Below are 19,091 nucleotides of genomic sequence, written 5' to 3'. Positions count from 1 at the left end.
ATTCCTGCTCCTACTTTATAAAGGTAAGAATTGTAGTTAGCACACTGAAAACAGACAGCCTAAGTTACAAAGCAAACTGAATGAACTTTTCATACAGAAGACCATTTTCGCACCAAGGTGAGTGGTAGTCAGGAATAGAAAATGCAGCACTGCCATAAAAATACTAGTTACCCCCAAACAGCGACTTTAACGTACACTGCACAGGACACCACCATGAAGACACTCACTTTCAGAAGAAGTCTCATTACACACAGCACAGGCAACTGCAAAGAGTAATGGCTGAAGTGCAGGTAGCAGCTTCCTTGGTAAGACAATGCACTTTGCACCGAGAAGTAATTCAGACAGCCCTCTCCTCCCCTCCGCACTCCCCACTGCTCTCCCCGTGTGTGCCTGGCCATCATAAGGGAGCATTCATGCTCCTGCCACTACCAAATAACAGATGCAGCTGACAGGGAACACAGAACAATAACTGTGTTAGGTTAGGAAGAAGGTTAGGAAGAAAGGTTAGGCTAGGTTAGGAAGAAAGGCTGCAGCCGTCTCCTCCTTGACCAAGAGAAGAGGCTTAGGCTTTAATATGAACACACAGGAGTTATGTATCTTTGGAGAGTTACCAGTTACAAAAAGCAGAAAAAAAATAAAAATGCAAAGCATTTTTTCACTGTCTTTAATTTTGCCCATAAGAAACAGCGCCTTTAAATAAAGCAGAATGAGTTAAGTGACAGTTAGACTCATATGATTTTACTAGTGGCCTCTATATTATAGGAAACACACATTTTTCTCATTTTAAAACATGTCTTTTTTTTTTTCCACATCATGAGATATAGTCTAGTGGCTACACAGAGCTTAGTTATATACTCATAATTACATAATGAATGACAAACAGAGGTCACAAAAACAGGCCACTTGCTCTTATGTCTGTGTCAAAGTTTGAGGAATGAAATTCCAATCATAATTACTTTAAGAATGAAAATAAAACAGTTTCAAGTGTGATTTATTTTTAGACTTTTGGAAAAAATGCTAAGTACAGATGAAAAGCAGAAAGATGCCAAAAGCACTGGGACGAAGTTATCATAAGGTCAACATTAATCAGACACTATGTCCTGTCCTGCCCAGTGAAAAACGGGCTCTTTTAAAAAAAAATTCCCTCTGCTGTTCCAAATCATTTCTGCCTTTATTCTCATATTACTGTGGAGACACAGCACATATGCGCCCAAACGGGTGACACGTTATACATTTTAAAGCACCACATCAAAGAAAAAAGGGCTTATGCAAATAAAAAGAGTTAGATAACCTCATCTCCCAACAAGGTAAATCTATCTGCATAGGAAGGCAGAAGAGCTGCTGTGAAGCACAGCGTATGTAAGCCTGTTCATCAGCAGTTTGCACAAATGGTGGTCCAGATGTATAGCCATTCAAGATAGCCCAAGGCAACAATTTTCATCAGTTCTAATGTGATAAAATGCTGCAGGGAAAGTGTGCAGAAACGTGTTTACATCAGCCTTTAATTAAACTGTTGTTCACTTCCAAAGAACCTTAGGAAACACTAATGCGACATGAGTGTTGGCGATGTCCTCATCAAAGCAAGACCCTCTTCCGCAGTTTGAAGCAGCTTGTCATCCAGGCAATTCCCTGGATGAATGTCACCTTGGCACACCACTTGGCAAGCCACCTGTTAAGAGAATTCAGCTGGACTTGAGCAGTGATGCAGGGAAAGTTCAAACAGCCACCGACCTGTTTCTGGACACATGACCTGCTTTCTTGCTCACCACCACAACGTGGCAGCTTCTCGTTCTTGCTCATGAGACATGCTTATGAGGACAGTAAGAAGAAATCATAAACAAATGTCAAATCTCTTTTAATCCAGTCTATTCTTTAACTGTTCTTATTATTATCTTTTCTACAGCTTAGTTTCACCAGTCTTTATTTACAAGGTACGCGCCTGCAGACAACAATCTGTAAAGATTCATTTACAACTCATTAGTGTAGCATTTCCTCCACAGAAAACAAGATAAAACAACATTCAACTTTTCGTATAACCACAGTGGAAGCAGGAGAGCTATGGAGACCATAGCACCACTGGCAACCTATAAGAAGCATCCTTTCATGTTACAGTGTTAAATAAACTGTTCTTCTCCCAGGGGCAGTACCTGGAATAACTTCTGGTGGCAGAATACACTACATACATCATACCAAGCTGGGCTCACTCCCTGCTGCCTCCACCACATCTGGTAGGTACGCTTCTGTGAAGCATGGGTGAAAAGTTAAGCAAAATTTTAAATTCATACCAGACAGCTGTATGATCATGATGAATCATGACAAATCCCACTGTGAATAAGGCACCTAACACTGAATATTGACACCTGAGTGACTCTAAAGCACAACAACCTCTCATTTGTAAGAAAAAGGCGTTATATCTGTCCTAAAGACTTGGCACAGGGGCTGGATAGAAACCAAGAAACTTGAAAATCAAAACATTTTAATTAATTTATCTTCTTCACAAAAAAGGAATGGTGACATGTTTTTGTGAACAAATAGAAAGGAAAGACAGATGTGCCCGAACAGCTTGGTGTCTGAGATAGTTGATGCCTAGAACAGAGAAAGACTTGCTAGAATTCCTGTTCAGTATCCTGCAGAGGTAAGGCTTTATCCATTATCCAAATCTGTGCCCTAATCAATGGCTTGTTGGTGTCTCATTCCCCTTCACTATAAGTTTTACCTTGGACCAGAGAGAAGACCTCCTAAAAATGTATTTGTTTCCATGAAAAATTCAGTTCTGATAATCAATGTTTTCCTGACTAGAAAATCAACAAAACAAAACAAACAAACAAATAAATTGTGATCAGTTCTCTTCCATGACTTTGAGACACATACAGTAGCTCTCAGTGTGAAGGCCTTTGTACCCACTTTTGAGAGAAACAGTGATGTCTTACATGAAGATACACATGCATGTTGCTTAGCAGCTGATAGTGTTCTGAACTTAAGGAGCAGTGAGTGTTAGGCTTTGAAGAGAGCTGCTCTCATCACATTTAAAAAAACCAATCTCAGTGTTATTTTTGCTTCTACATCAAGTGTAGAAAAGCATTTTACATATGAAAATTTTATACTAGAGTAGAATATTTCAGTGTACAAAGATTTGATAACCTCCCATCTTCAAATCAGCCTACTTAGCACCAATGTTATTTTCACAGGCACACCTCCAATATTGCATAATTCAATCTATCAGACTGTGACACTGTTTTTTCTATCAGGAACCATGCCCAAAGCTAATCAAACACTCTGTTGTGCTGTTCTGCCATTTCACAACAACAAAACCATTTCGATGTATTATCTTTTGTGGATTGTAGTGAAAACCTTAAGAGGAACTAGACTAGAATTTCTTCCAGTATCGTTTTCAGTACTGCAAGGTGGCAAGCAAAACACTACGACAATACTGCAATTCAGAAAAGCTACAGCAAAACAAGAGTAAATTTCTTACAAGAGCAACTGAATTATTTCCTTGTTCGTTCTCTATCATTTTTTTCTAATAAATTACACTTTTATTTTGCATTGCTCAGTAAGTATTACTGTACATAAGAGAAGAAAGTGATGCAAGACAACTGAAACGTGACAGTCAGAAACCCTTTAGATGGAGTAAACATGTCATTCTTCTCATCCTTACCCACATGCAAACTTGCACAATACTGTACTCCATTGCCAACAAGTTACCTTCTGTGGGATGTGTTAACCTTGATGATTTTCTTTTCCTCAACAGCAAGCGGTTTGGACAAAAGGTAGAAGGGCAGTATCTACCTACCCTTCTATCTCCCAGCATACTCGGAGGGGTGGGGGGCTAGGGAGGTGGGAGGCTGAAAACCCAGACAAGTCTCTATACAAACAAGTTGTAGGATGCTTTTTGTTGGTGTGTGTGACTAACTGTATAAAGCTGAACAACCAAGTTTCTTCATTGCATTACTGATTATCCTTTTCATGGACAGAGAGGAAAATAACTCTGTACAGTTCCTGTTAAAATTACACACACTAGCTTCTGAAAAGTAGAATTCTAGTGCATGGCTATTTGAGTAATTGGGAAAGCTGCATACACATTTCCTGAAATTAACTTTTTTTTTTTTTTTTAATTTTTCAGTTTTAACAAAAGGCAGTTTCTAAAACAGGAGAAGAGGAAAGATAGTCCGATTACAGCATTAATATTGAATACGTACACATCAAAAACATCCAGAACCTGAAGTAATTTCAAAAAATTTTTAACAATAGGACAGGACATATGGACCTAATCCCGTAACAGTTGTTTGACAGTGTCTATAACATGTACGTAATTAACTGACATACTGAAGAGATTATTCCTTTTTAAATTTGCATCCATTCCCACTAAGATTAGGCTGAAACCATGACACACTATCCTGCAAGAACAGGGGGCAGCGATTCTTCATTCTCATCCTTCAAACCCACCTTGCCACTCCTCATCAGAAAGTAACAGTAAACCTCCCAGGAAAGGTTCATAATCAGCATGACTGTGTTATCATACCTGCACTGTTTCTTGTGAGGAGAAAAATACCTTTTTTTTTCCCATGCATTGCTCTGCTAACATAAAGCTGGCCAGCCTTCCTCACCCTACATGCCTCATACCAGAAGCATTGTGCAGCTGTGAGACCCCCAGAACACAGGTGCCACCACAGAGACCATGGAGAGCTGGGGTGTTGCTGCTGGAGGCAGATGATGATGTCTCCACCAGCTCCACAGTGACCCACGGGGGCTGGCAGAAGAGTGCCAAACTTCACCACTGCAGCCTCTCCTGCCTCACTTCTTCCCACAACTTTAGACTCAGTTTATCCAACCACCTCTCTTGGATAGAGGTAGCACACCCAGCACAGCCCGTCAGAGGTTGTATGGGAAGTATTTAGGAGTAACTCAGAGCTCAGTGGGGTGGCTACTTGTTAAAACACTGAGCAGGCACTGCAAGTAATGAGGCTGACTTTGGAAATAGAGATAAAAAGCATGAAACCAAAAACACAATGTTGCTGCTACAAAGAATGTACTATAACAAATACATATACTGTCATTAAGAAACCCACATGAGGCTCCAAGTACTCTGCACTGCCATAAATAACCCTTAAGCAGTTACAGTGTACTTTAGTACTCAACTACTTTTTTATTTAACTTTATACTTCAGAAATGGACTGGGCCGTTTCATCATCTATGAATCATTGCCAAGAGATGTGATCCCAGTAGATAGCTGTGATAGAAGAGCATTACAGGAGACTATGAGAAAACCTAATTAAAAAGCCAAACACATTAGAAAGACTTCATAGTACATATTAATCATTTATTAAATTATCCTACAGAAAGTCATCCAAACTCCAAAGAAAAAAGCACAGCCACAACATCTCGTTAACGCTGAGAATCCAAGGAAGTTGGCTAGAGAATGAAATCAATATTGTAACCTTAACTGCAAAAGTCAGAAAAGTATTCGTAATTTCAAATGCAGTAAGATTGAAGAGGCATTTGAGATAAAACAGTGTAAGGGAAGTTGTTGATGTAGCAGCATTTAGGTTATGGCATCTCCTTTTCTTATTACTATTATAGTCTATAATGGTAACAGTTTAGGATGGTTTAAAAGGTATGTTATATTAATTTAATTGTAGATCCATCTGATGAATGGTTTTGAACAGAAATAAAATCATTAACTCACACTGAAATACGCTACTTTGATCAAGTTTGATATAGTTTGTATGAAAACAGTAAAAAAGAGAAATTAAAAACCTTTTCAAATGCATCTATGTACACAGCACAGAAACAAAGAATCTATTAATGAAGACAAAAAGGATAGGTGCCTAAAAAAAGTCACACTATGTAGGACTAATTCATTTTTTCCATCTCATGGATGTACCAAACTGGGAAAAAAAGTCCGTGCAGACACCTATAGTTCATGAGGTACTAAATATCTATTCTTTTGGTAACTGAAGATATTCTGCACCCACACAGGTTAGATCATACACAATAAAACTTAACCTACAATTTCTAATAGGAGCTGATCAGCTCAAAAATACTACTGAAATCTCTTATTCAGTAACACCAGAATAGGACAATTATACATAATAGCTCCTGGGCCAAATCTTGCATTAAGACATGCATTTTATCACTAATTTCAATCAGAGGATGCCTAGAGTCACCATCAAGATACCAGGATGTTGCCGTAATATAAAATTCATGACAGAGTAAGTGCTATGCATACAAAAAAACCATTCTTTTGCACTTACATATTTCACTGATGTGTATGGGAGATGCATAAGCTAGCCCTGAATGTATTCAACACTCCAATCACACATTGAAAACGTTAAGGAATAGGCCTTGCCACAACATACTACTCATAACAAAAGACAAAGAACCTATAATGAGATTTTTTACAGTGACTTTATTGAGCAAATAACAGCCATTTTCACAAACACAAAACAGCAAACCTTACTGTATGCTTCCTACTGTATTTGTCTTTCTGTCTGTATTTCTAAACATTTTATTACTCTTCATTAATTCAGAAACTGAAGTGAAGGAAAAGTCAGGTGCCTGCTCTGCCCGGAGTAGAAACTTCCTCATCTGCTACTCTGAATATTTGAAGATACTTATGAACAAGTTGTAAATTGGTCTAAAGCTATTGTAAACACAGAAAACCACATATAATCTCTGTTGCTTTATTTCTGGAGAGAGTGTAAACTTAACATCATTCTCACCCAGTAATGGAGGATGTAAATTTTCTTGATATACAAGCAACTTCCTCATTTTAAGATAAGGTTTTTGCTGTCCTGTTCATGGATATTTTTTTCTCTTTCTCTGCTTTTTTAATTAAATAAACGTTTGAAAGCTCCTTCACCTATATTTTTATACCTAGTGCCTTTCAAGCTCTAAGAATAAGAAAGCACTTTTCATCTTTCTGAAAGTAATTTTTAACTTATTTTACATACCAGCAGTTTTTCTTGTAAAATTGCCACTATGCAAACCAAAAGTAAACCAATAGCTTATTGATTTTAAATTTAACTACCATGGCAGAACTACTGATTTTTAATGAGTAGACATAATGCCCATTCACTGAACACCACCAATGTCTTGTTCTGTAACCAGGAAGAAAGAGGAGAACTCAACTTGTGGCCTTCAAGGCGAGTCCTCACTAATGCTACTGTTTGTTACTATGATGCTACTATCAGCATCATAGCAGCCAACAGGCTAAGAGAAGCCATGGCTAAGAATTTTCTCTGGAAATACACTTTGAAAAGTTACTCTTAGTGAACAGAACCTCTCACTTTACGAATGTGAAGTTATGAAAACTTACCAACTGGCAGCATTCGACTACTGTGCACACATTATACTAGTTAAAAACACAGAAAATTCAGATAGATCCATAAGGTGTGCATGGGTATATATAAAAATATATGAAATGTATGTGTATGTGCGTGTATACATTGATTAAGCAGTATTTTTAAATATTAAAAAATATAAAGGCAGATGTAACAGAAGTTACTAACAAGACACAAATTGCTTTAAAACATGCTTTGACATACAAGGATTTTGAGAACTCAGACCAAGTCAAAAACACAGAAATGCATTTAACAGACATTCATCAAGGTAAACCTTTGCAAGATGAATTCATCTGTTAGATGGAGACTATGAGTTTCTAAAGCATTAGCCTTCAGAAGGAGCACCAGGCACTGGAAAAAAAACTGAACTCTGTCCAACACTGGCCACCAAAAAGCCAAGGTGATTTGTTACCATTCTCAACTCCTGGACCACATTAACTACTTCCTCTTTTAGTTCCCTCACTTCAGAAAGGAGCATGTCCAGCTTTGACAGTCCATGAGAATAAGGCCCGAGAAAGAAAGAGCCATCAGGAAGGACTGCAATGTGGAAGGAGTGTCCAGTGGGTGGGGAGAAAGCAAAAGGGGACAAGTGTCCAGAAGAGGGGTATCCAACAAAGGGGGTCGGGACCTGAGAAGTGGAGGGTCCAACAGCTGCTGGCCAATCAACAGGTGAAGGCGGTCCAGCTGTTTCAGTTTTAATGGTATGCTGGCATCATGACTCTTGACTGTTGGTAGAGGTGGGTGAGGTGTAAGAGAGTGAACATGATGAAGAAATTGTAAAATTAAAATTCACTTCATTGTATATTGACAGTCAGTATTTCCAAACACCAGACTACTACAGAAATCCACATGAATCTCTCCACATTTACCATGACCAGTGTGCATTAGTGATAACCCCTGTTTTATTTATTTAGAACATAACACAGTGTCATAACACTGTAACAGTAAAACAGATCTCAAGGACAAATACTGACATTGTCTGCAATTATGCTGAAGCACTTTGTCAAGCTAGCTTTTAGCAGGGAAGACGTAGGCACCCACACTGTCCTCTGTTCTTCTGATATTCCTGTTTCCTTATGAGTTAAGGAAGAAGTGTCTGATTTACTTATCAGTTAATAAATCAAGATGTTCACTAACAGTTTCTAGCCTATTAGATACTAAGTATTTTTCATCCATTGCACTAGTCACTAATTTCATTCTATTTTTAATAACCTCCTCTTCCAAATGGGGAGGGTGACTTTCACTTTTTACTGTATAAAATTTTATCCTCCTCAGAATTTCTAAAACACTCAGGAAATTTACTCATGCAGCAACTTCCATCTATTTCACAAAGTATTACTACACTACTGCAGGAACTCAAAATTTTGTTTAATACAGAAAAAAGTAAAGAATTCAGTAACAGCAACCTGGAAAAAGGAAGACTGCAAGAGATTTACTACTAAAAGTAGAAAACTACTTTTTAGATCTAGGTATATTTCCAGTTGGTAGAAATGTAAGACATGATCCAGGTATTATTGAAGTTAATAAGACATTAAATTGGAAAAAACAAACTACAAGGGAGAACAAATAATAACTTGCACATGATCTGACAGCAGACACAGAAATTGAACTCCTAATTGTCATGTTAGGGCTCTATTTCTAAGTAATGCACCATTCTCAGAGATTACTTTTCACTTCCTTAGGCTCTAGGATTTTTGGAGGGTGGTTAGTTACTTGGAAGGCTAATGGTAGAGAGAAGGTTTGTGAGAAATCTTTGCAGTTATAAACCTGCCTATTTGCTCTGCAGGAAGACCTTTATATCTCTTGCAAAAAATCATGCAACTAGACTCACATTTTAAGTATCTGAAAATAGCAAAAATAACAGCAAAAACTTCCCACAATGATTGAATGTATGTAAACTCAAAAACAGCATTGTAAATCCACAGCAGTATTTTTTTTAATCTGCTTTTGAAACTGTTACACATATTCTTGTGGTTACATATATTTTTAAAATAGCCACAAACATTTGCAAGCCAATGAACTAAACCTCCAGGACAGTATCACAGCTTCACAAGCTTTCCTTTTCTTCCATAAGGATTTATAACTGACTTAAATAAATACAAATAAAAATGTAATACTAATTTTGGTTAATTAGAGCTTTTTTATACTTTTATATCAGAACAATAACATGCATAACAATACTAGAGCATTGGATAATGAAGCCACTGCTCATTACCTTTGTGGATTGGCTTTGACCAGGCTTTGACCAACCTTATGCCATCTAAAGTTCCTATTTTTCAGATATGCGTACTTATTTCTGCCCAGAATTACATCTTCAAACAGCCAACTCCCCTAAAATAGACTACAAAACACAACATCTGCAAATCTTATCAAAACATTTTTGGAAGAAGTACAACAGGAAGAACACAGATAACAGTGAAAGGACAAAATCTGGAGTTTTACAACTAAAAGTGGAGTGCGGTATGAGGAAGATTTTATTGTAGTTGGGGTAGATTTCTTTTTCTTAGTTTCACAAATGCCACGTCCTGGCTAAATCACAAGTACTCCTGTAGTCATAATCCTACCCCTCATTGATGCATGCTTGCACAGTGGAGAAGCTGTAGAAACTATGAAGATTACAACAGCATAACTCATACAGAATCACTCCTCTCCTGATGTCTACTTACCTACTAAACTACATGATACTTATTTTGCACAGCAATAAAAGGTTGATCTAACCTGTTCCACCCCACTGCAAATTTTCATGATACATTTTTAATCTCAGTATTTTTCTGTGTTACCCATTAATCTTTGCCCCATTCTCTCTATCAAAATGGTTAGATACCCCTTAGACACCTATGAAACTCCTAACTACTTTATTCCAACCTGTTTCAACTATCATTGTTTTATTGTGTCTATCTCCAGTTCCAAACTACCACTGTCATCTAATTTCTGCTACTTTACAAATGCAGCTAAATAAAGATATCAAAAGCTTTCATGATAAAAGAAGCTTTCAAATCTATGTAATTTCTATTTCTATGAAAATACATTTACACTTAGGTACGCAAGTAAAGAAACGAGAGCCATGTCAGGTCAGAAATTAGAGGCTTTGCTCTGTCTGGTTCAAAACAGAGACAATGAAACCAAAATCAGTAATGCTGTATCTTCATATCAACCCTATTTCTGATTTTGTTTCACTTAGAAAAGTTAAGATTGCATCAGAGTGAGAGAGAAGCTACTTACTCATAAACATGGTACCTCTGCATATTCTCATTTGTGGATACTGTGGAATGATTCACATTTCTGGTGCTGATGACCTTTGGAGACTGCCTGGAAAACCAGTGCCTGTTGGGACTACATGAGCATCCCCTGGTGACACTGGATGAACACAAATGTGATCCCAAATAGCTTCTCCTTTTTTTTTTTTCATTTATGCCTAACCTCACATGACATGCAGATCTCCATGGGACAGAGGGAAATAATACCGGTGAGCTCTTTGGTGTAGAAACCACATCCAAACTTTTATTTCTCCTATCTTTGTGCGTGCAAGCATAAGGAAACAGAACATAGGTTATCACAAGTATCATATCCTGGTAAGACCTCTGTGTCCCAAAGGAGTTTTACGCAGATATATGTTAATATGAACATGGTATCAAGCATCTAACAAACTAGCAGCAGAACAAATATGCCAGCAGCTGCCACATACCCCTTCCCAGAGACCAGGTACCAGGTACCTGCCTTATCTGAGGCAGGATAACCTCAGAAAGTGACTGGAGCCAAACATAAATGGTTAGGAGCAAAAGGCTTATGCTTCCCCCAGTATGTTTTTCAGACAGGACAGTGGTATATCTGTCCCTCTGCAGGAATGGAAGAACATCCTAGGGACAGAAGAACAAAGTTCCTCACAGTGCTCTAAAAGACAACCTCTCTGCCAGGGATCTGGTGAAATTTCACTAGGCCCAGGAGTACTGGAGAACAGGATATTCAGGGAGGAATGGAAACTCCAGGAAGCAGAAATACAACACACTAATTGAAGTCTGTATCTTTTAAAACCTCCTTCTCAACTTTTGGAGTTCTCTGTTTTATGAAACATATATAGAGAGTTAAAGGCGGTTTCATTCCAGAATTCTATCTACCCAATGGCATAGAAATTAAGTAGAAGTTCACTGTAAATCTCTCAAGCAATCTGAACGATAACATTGTTCACTAGTGATAAATGTGACATGAAAAAGCGTGGATAAACTGAATGAATCCAGTGTTCACAGAGCACAGTTCCCTGCAAGCAGAATGATGCAAGAGGTAAAAAGCCATTGAGATAATTGGGAACTACAGAGATCATCTGTGAAAGGGTCTGTCGGCAGCACTCAGACTCAGCTGTCCATGCAGCACTGCATTTCTCCAAAGTCCCTACAGCTCAGCAGCACAAAAGGACTTCATTTCACAAGTGGGGATACGTGGAGACCACTTCTGAGAGGAACAATGGGCTGTTTTCCCCACAACCGCAAAAATTGTTTATTTTAAAAGAACAAAAATTAGTTGAGGTACAATCCTGTCTTTTATAAAAAATTGTAATCAAGTGTCATGGCAAAACAGGTAACAGTCACAGAGGAAAATATTTTGCACAAGGGGGAAGATTCTGGCTGGCAGAACTGCTATTTTGCTGTTCTTAATTTTGGTTAGGCAGAGACATGGGCAAGATTTTTTACTTTCATTCAACAGTGAATGCTCCAAAAAGCTAGAAATAAGAAAGCATCAGGGCCTCCATGACAAACAAAATGTACAAAAGAAACAATGAAGAAAAAAACTAGTAAACATTGTGTGAAAGGAACAGTCTAATGATGAGAACAGGGATCAGAGGGTAAGGAGAAGCAGATTAAAAGGAGACCAACTATAAAAAAAACGTGAAAATAAAAGGCAGCTAAATTAAATACCAATCACATGCTACCTTGCACACGGAGATGAAAGAGAAAACTTGGCAGGCAAAAAAAAAAAAAAAGAATAAAAAAAGAAGCCTAAAACAATATAAAAATGAGGTAAGACCAAAAGGTCAGTCGGTTACTGAAGAACAGAGAGCAACAACGAGCAGCGGATAGGGAAAAGGAGGGCAAACATTGGAAGATCAGCAAAGGAAGCAACATAGTGTGTTTTCTCTATTTCACTTTCACATACTGTGCTGTGCTTTTCACAGACTCTCCAAATAGCTGCAGCACCTCAGCCACAAGAGCCATTAACCAACACTGTTCAAACATATGTGAGTTTAAACATGTTTTCGTATCACAAAGGTGAGGGAAAAGACTGCACTGGCATCTAGGTTTATAAAGCATCAAGAAAACATGAGGGAAAGTTGTGACAATTAATTTTACTGTTTTGACAGCCGTAATTTCTTCTCCACACAAACATGTTCCTTGTTTCTGATAACCCAAAACGCAACACTTACCAACACCTTTTAGCATATAGATATAGTCCCACAGAGCTATGTGTGGGCTCTTCAGAAAAGAGCCTGTTCTGAGCCACATAGTATGGCCTAAGTGCACATACAGGAGTCTATCACGGTAAAACAAAACCTGAGAAACTAGTGCTGACGCAAATATAGTATGGAGATGTTTTGGTTTTTACTTGAAACAATTGTACTCAAAATCCTGCTGGGATGATCACCGCATACACAACATCAAGTACCCCACCTGCCACACATCTTTTCAAACAACAGATAAGGCAGCCACCAGATGGAAAAATTATTATGTGGTTGTTTATACCGTCTCCTGTTGACTATTGGTTTTCACATTTACAAAAGCAGCAAATACACATACCAGACAAAAAAATAATCATTCTTCTAAAAAGTCATCATTTCGTTGCAGTAATGAAAAGGCAGATGCAGAGATTTATTGTATATTTGAATATAGTTTGAGTTTGAATATGGTACTGTGTTACTCACCTTGATCTCTTTCATGCCATGTCCGACTCCCCGCAGCTGGTGAATTTGGAGAAGGATAAAAGTCTCCTGTTGGGCTTGGCTCCATATTTTCATCTATGGAGATAGTTTTGGGTCTTTTGCTGTTGAAGTAATTTGAGATTTGGCAGTGAATATGATATGCAGCTAGTAGTGGTATATAAACTGGATTTCAACAATTTCAATAGAAAGTAATTCAGGCATACGAAGAACAAAAAGTGAATACTAGAGCTTACATTAACTTACGTAGATGATATTATTTAATCATATGTAATGCAGGTATGTGCTTGGGTTTTTCATATGATTTAGTATTTCAGAGATGGCATGAATGGGTAATATATGAAAGTCTACCACCATTTGGCTGAACAACCAACAAACCAGTTCCTGTAACCTACCAAAGAAAGGTTGTCATGAGAGTGTTAAACATTATGCAGAAACCATGAAAGCAAAACAAAGCACTGGAAAAGTATTATTAATAAAGTCAAGGTAAACAAGGATCTTTTCTGAATGTGTTAATAAGGAAAAAATGCAGTTTACTGTATTTTACCAGGTCAAAATACTAAGCTTTTCAAAGAGGTCTAACTTGAAACAAAGACTTTTCATTTTAGACTAGTTTAATTAAAAACAACAAAAGGCCCATATTTCAAGTCACACTACATAAAATGAGGCAGCACTTCAATACAGTGGAGGGAAGTCAAGTTTCTTTGTGACAATGCATACTGAAGCTGTTATGCTGACTGCCAAAGAAAACCAGGATGAAGGTTTTAATGGTGGTGGTGGCGGCAGTAGTAGTGTTATTAATATTGTTGTTGTTGTTGTTATTATTATTTAGAGAACACTGTGACAATCTAATTTCTAAATTAGATTTCTAAATTAAAATTAATTTCTAAATCCATTTCTAAAACGTACTGGGTGAACTGCCAAGCTGAAAATGCAATGGAATGAAATAGGGGAATATGAGCAAAATAACTCAGAAGCACCAGTCACTGGTTGGAAGAGCACTGCAGCCCCCTGATAGTCCTGTTAAATCTTGTCCCACTGTGAGAACACTCCATGACTCAGGGGTGCAGAGATGTGGGGCAATGAGAGGACCTGTAGCGCTTATGATATCATGGTACATCAGAAAGTTTCAGAAAACCTAGGGCCCCGGAGGTTTGACAGACAGTACTGGGAGTCAGAAGGAGGGAACATCAGGTTCTTCACCTCTGTGGGCCTGCCAGCTGCTCCTGAGTCTTTTTCAGAACTGAGAGAAGGGAGCATGAGAAGGGAGCAACCTGATCTAGTTGAAGATGTCCCTGCTCATTGCTGGAGGGTTATACTAGATGGCCTTTAAAGGACCCTTCCAACCCAAACTATTCTATGATTCTATGAAGCAAGGAAGTGGGTCCCTCAGTTCAAACCGCCTGTTGCAGGCATGGATACCCTTGAGAAAAATTAGAGAGCCTATAACTACCTCACATGCTCCTCCTTATTCCCAGTGTGCTAGGAAATGCCCCTTGCAAGGGTGAGGCAGGAAACGTACTTTCTTCAGCTGGGGTGATGCTACGGATGAAGACACCTTGTCTTTATATACCTGTTCTAATGCCTTTTCCACAGGAAACAGTATCTGTCCCAACATATCTTTCAGGATGGAGGTCCAAGAGGGAGCGGCCAAAGACAGTCTTTGTGCCTGCAACCACCTTGTGGCATGGAGCCCTGCCAGCAGGTTCCCAGCTGCTAGACCTTCCTGCAGCTCAGCAGCGGTTTCAGGATGTGTAGCTACTCCCTTGGCAGATTTAGTGAGTGCTTCAAACCCTGACAAAAGTTACTGTCGTCTTTATTGCTATCAATAGCAATGACAGGCAATAATGACACCACGTCAGATCTGTAACATATATGTTTGCACATAGATTATGGTAACGCACATAAGTAGCCTACCTCACAAATCAGAGGAAAATTATAAAATAGTTGGCTGTTAACAGTAGTTGTGAATTGTTTGTTCTACACTACTACACCCGGTTTCACATTAGCACTTATTTCAAGTTTTTACCTGCTTGGTGGAGAGGACAAGGACCTCTGTAGATTTACACCCGAATTCATATCATGGTAATATGGCTGGCTCGGAAGCTCTCCAATTGGGAAGTTCACTCCAGTTCCCTGGGTTATGGGTGCTGAAAAACACGTCATCTTAATGAGTCAAAGATAATCCTTTTTTTACCCATCTTTTAATTTTTAACATTGGGAAAATCATTAAAATGTTACTACATGTATCTAACTTTCTGCCTCTTGCAGAAAGCAGGTACAGACAAGTTCTATCAATGTTTATATATCTAAAAAAGTGAATTATCTTCCCCAGTTCCTAGAAATCCCTTAGCAGTTATGCAGACCTAATGCATTTGTTGTATAACAGGTAACCTGGAATCATCAATATGAAAAAGGTAACACAAACCTCAGCACAAAATCAAGCTTTCTGTAAAGGGACTTTTATAATGAATGAGGGTTCATAAAGGCAGCTACCATTATTTATTAAAGTAGTGAAATAACCGGAAAGAACAAATTTGGGGACACACACACTCTTTTTTTTTTCTCCCTTAATGTTAACTCTTTCCTATTAATAATAGCTTTCTGTGCTGACAGCATGTTTTGCTGCCTCCTTTTTCTTTCACCCAGTGCCACAGGTACTGCTTTGCATATGTACACCCACACACAAACACGCACGCTAAGCATTATCTTCATCTCCTTACAGACTCTGTGTACTGTACGTCTTGGTATTTCAAGAATAAATTATATGTTACATATTGTGGTGTATTTACCTTTGTTCACTGTCTGTGCATTGTGCATTTTAACTACCTTTGGCACTTAAAAGAATAATTGTATGTTGTGTAATGTATCTGAAGGTTCTGTATTTTCCCCGACAGTTAAAGTACAACTCTGTTGTGGCTTGAGGTTAAACAAATGCATGGTAAGAAATCCCACAGAAACCACATGCTTTAAAGCTTATTATTAGAAGTATATCATGTATAACAGCTGCAGAAGGTACAATTTCGTAACATAAGTACAATATTGATTCTTTTTTAATCTGAATGGCCTGATACTTTAAAATGTATTTAACCACCTGACAACTAAAAGAAAGCTGTATCTTGCACATCCTCAGCCTCCTAAAACAGCGAAACCATACCTTCAGCAAGCACAAAAAACAATGTCTAACACTGCAGCATGGCAATGCTCAGTATTTTGCTGAAGGACTTAACATAATTTTAATTGTTCAGTATTAATTTCTGACGACAGCCAATGAAATGACACATGTATCTTAAGCCTCACTAAGTTAATTAAATTCCTCAAAAATCCTGACCTGGCATGAATTAACTCCTGTGCAAAATTTGGACAGACAGTTTTGGAAACTTGTGCCTCATTGATTTTGTCCTCACCAGAAAAGATATTTTCCTGGACCATTCAGTTGTTATAAAGTTGGTGTCACCACTGCGGACATTTCTAATTATAACTTTCAAGTATTTTTGTTTACTTCTTAAAGAAGTCTTAAGAGAAAAACTTTAGTAGTGTTGATAATAAAGGGAAAAAATAAGCATTCAGAAAGCAATGCCAAATGAAAATATGCACTGGTGTTATGCCATACGGTTATAGCAAATTCTTAGATGTCAACAAAATAGATCTTATTTATATTAATTTTGGCGTTTTTTCCTACAATAAAAGCTTCACCTGTCCTTTTATATTTATATTTTATGTTACTTTTTTTTGCATGTTCCTGTGTATAATGTTTCTGATGCCAAAAAAAGAAAATTCAATTACAGCCAGTGCTATGAGCAAAAGAAACACAAGCTTATAAAACATTGTTAGTCACTCTTTATATCCATCCTGTGATTTTTCTTTTAAGAGCTACAAATTCAAAAACAAACTTGAAGAATAACCAGATGGTTTAGCAAAATCCAAGGATGTGTATGACAACCTTAAAAAGCTGCAGGTCTGAAAAATAGAAGGTTTTGTTATGTATGGTAATTTTATTGACATATCAGTCCACTAAGCTGTGGAGAGGGACACATAACAAATTGATTCAATCTTTAAATATCAAAGACACAAAAGAAGACTTCTGTTTGTTTTATTACAAACACATGCAAGAAGAACTGTAATACTCTGGTCAAAGATATCAAAATGTGTGTGGTTATAGGCATTTCCTATGCATCTTACATGTTGGGAAGAAAAAAACTTCAAGAAAAAAACCTTCATTTGATTATAGCAGGCTTTAGAAATGATTGAATACAAATGATAGCTTACTTCTGGACACCCTCACAAGTTCTGACACGTTGAACACTCCAGACTTTACAAAACTGTCCTCAAGGTACACTGAAAAAGATCACAATACCATAATCAGTACAATGAGAAGATTAATAAATAACTATAGATAAGTTTATATACCAACTAACAACAGTATCAACAGAGTCACAGAACTAAAATACACAGACCAAAGTACACTGAAAGCTGATCACAGGATGTAATGAGAGCTGAAATTCAGGCAGAGGTGCAAAAAATCTTGGGGAGCTGTAAGAAAGCAATTTTTTAATATGTGTATGCCAAGTTCTGTCAAATAAAGAAGTAAATATTTGAGAAGCCATGTCATATTTTCATTCACACAAAAAAAGTCATCAAAAATTTCATCAATATTTTCATCATTAAAAACTGCAAAGAGTTAATGCTTCTTTTTCCCTTTGTCCTGCATTTTCTTCTTTAACCTAAGAATGGGCAAGCTGGATGAACGCTAGTAATTCCTCCAACAGTGGCAATCTTTCCCTTCTCTGCCTATTTCCTCCAGCAGGAACAGTCTGACATAGTACATGGAAGGGAGATTTCCAAAGAAAAATTGGGTTTCTTGATTTTAGTTGGCTTGTAAGTGAAGTGTGGCTTAAAGCCATTGTGTAAACATGCAGACAGCTCTGGAGCTGGTAGTAAGACTGAACTTCTCTGCTGCTTATCCAAATACCACTACTTTGAAGCATAACTTCTCTCATTCAAGTTAGGCTAACTTGAGAGGAGCTTTACCCAAGTGTAAATTAGTCAATCTATCATTATAGTGAGAACAAGCCCCAGGGCTCATATTAAAAAAAGAAAATGCCCATGTAGAATTTTATACATAAGAACACAGATGTATACATGTGTATGCACATGGGCACACATTTAACCTTCAGCTTTCTCTCATTAATTCTTAGTTTTTCTCACTAGACATCATAAGAATACCCACGTAACTTAAAGAGCAATATAGGGTGTTTCTCTCCTTAGGATAATGAAATGGGATCAGGGAAAAATTCCTGCCACTGAGTGGTACAACTATTTATCACCCCCTCATAGAAGGATCCATTGTTGACTGATGTATCACTGTCTGTCGCCCAGGTTTCACCCTGCCTTGTATGGTCTAAAAATAATGACACCCACAGATATATGCAAATGATTTGCCTGGCATCAGGAAAGAGAGGGAAACCAGCTATTGTCAATCTCAATCAGCTTAAAAAGCAGCTTGATTTTTTTCTTTATGTGACAAAGTAATATTAAAAAATTGATGCAGCAATAAACAATCTATGACACAGGCACTGAGCAACTTCATCCAGAGCCTTATGTTCTACCAGGATAGGTGGATTCCAGTGGTGCCTACGGGTGCAGAAAAATAAAAACAGTATGTTCAGTTCCAGCACCAGTGGACTTCTTTTTAACTAATTAGGAAGACAATCCATGGTGGGTATGTTACAGAACTGTTCTTGGCTCCCAGCTGTGCAATAGGAAAATGTTCTGTGCCATTAAACTGCTGTAATTTGTTGCAGAAACATGCACTCTACATA

The 19,091-nt window shown here is 37.8% G+C and overlaps 1 protein-coding gene across 1 annotated transcript in view; it reads right to left on the bottom strand.

Moving 5' to 3' along the window:
* Positions 1-17,604, bottom strand: part of NFIB (nuclear factor I/B) — a gene marked incomplete at its 3' end in the record, with an annotated part of 47,624 nt that extends 30,020 nt beyond the window's left edge. The window contains exons 1-3 of the mRNA XM_010297034.1: positions 17,539-17,604; positions 15,299-15,419; positions 13,255-13,373 (exon numbers count right to left, since the gene is read on the bottom strand). Of these exons, the coding sequence (XP_010295336.1) occupies positions 13,255-13,373; positions 15,299-15,348 (169 nt within the window). The remainder of the gene's footprint in view (positions 1-13,254; positions 13,374-15,298; positions 15,420-17,538) is intronic.
* Positions 17,605-19,091: the final 1,487 nt, after the last annotated feature.

This window comes from Phaethon lepturus, unplaced genomic scaffold (genome assembly GCF_000687285.1).
Source record: "Phaethon lepturus isolate BGI_N335 unplaced genomic scaffold, ASM68728v1 scaffold51591, whole genome shotgun sequence".
NCBI classification, from domain to species: Eukaryota; Metazoa; Chordata; class Aves; order Phaethontiformes; family Phaethontidae; genus Phaethon; species Phaethon lepturus.
The sequence above is the reverse complement of the archived record's forward strand: the minus strand, read 5'-3'. Positions and strand labels throughout refer to the sequence as shown.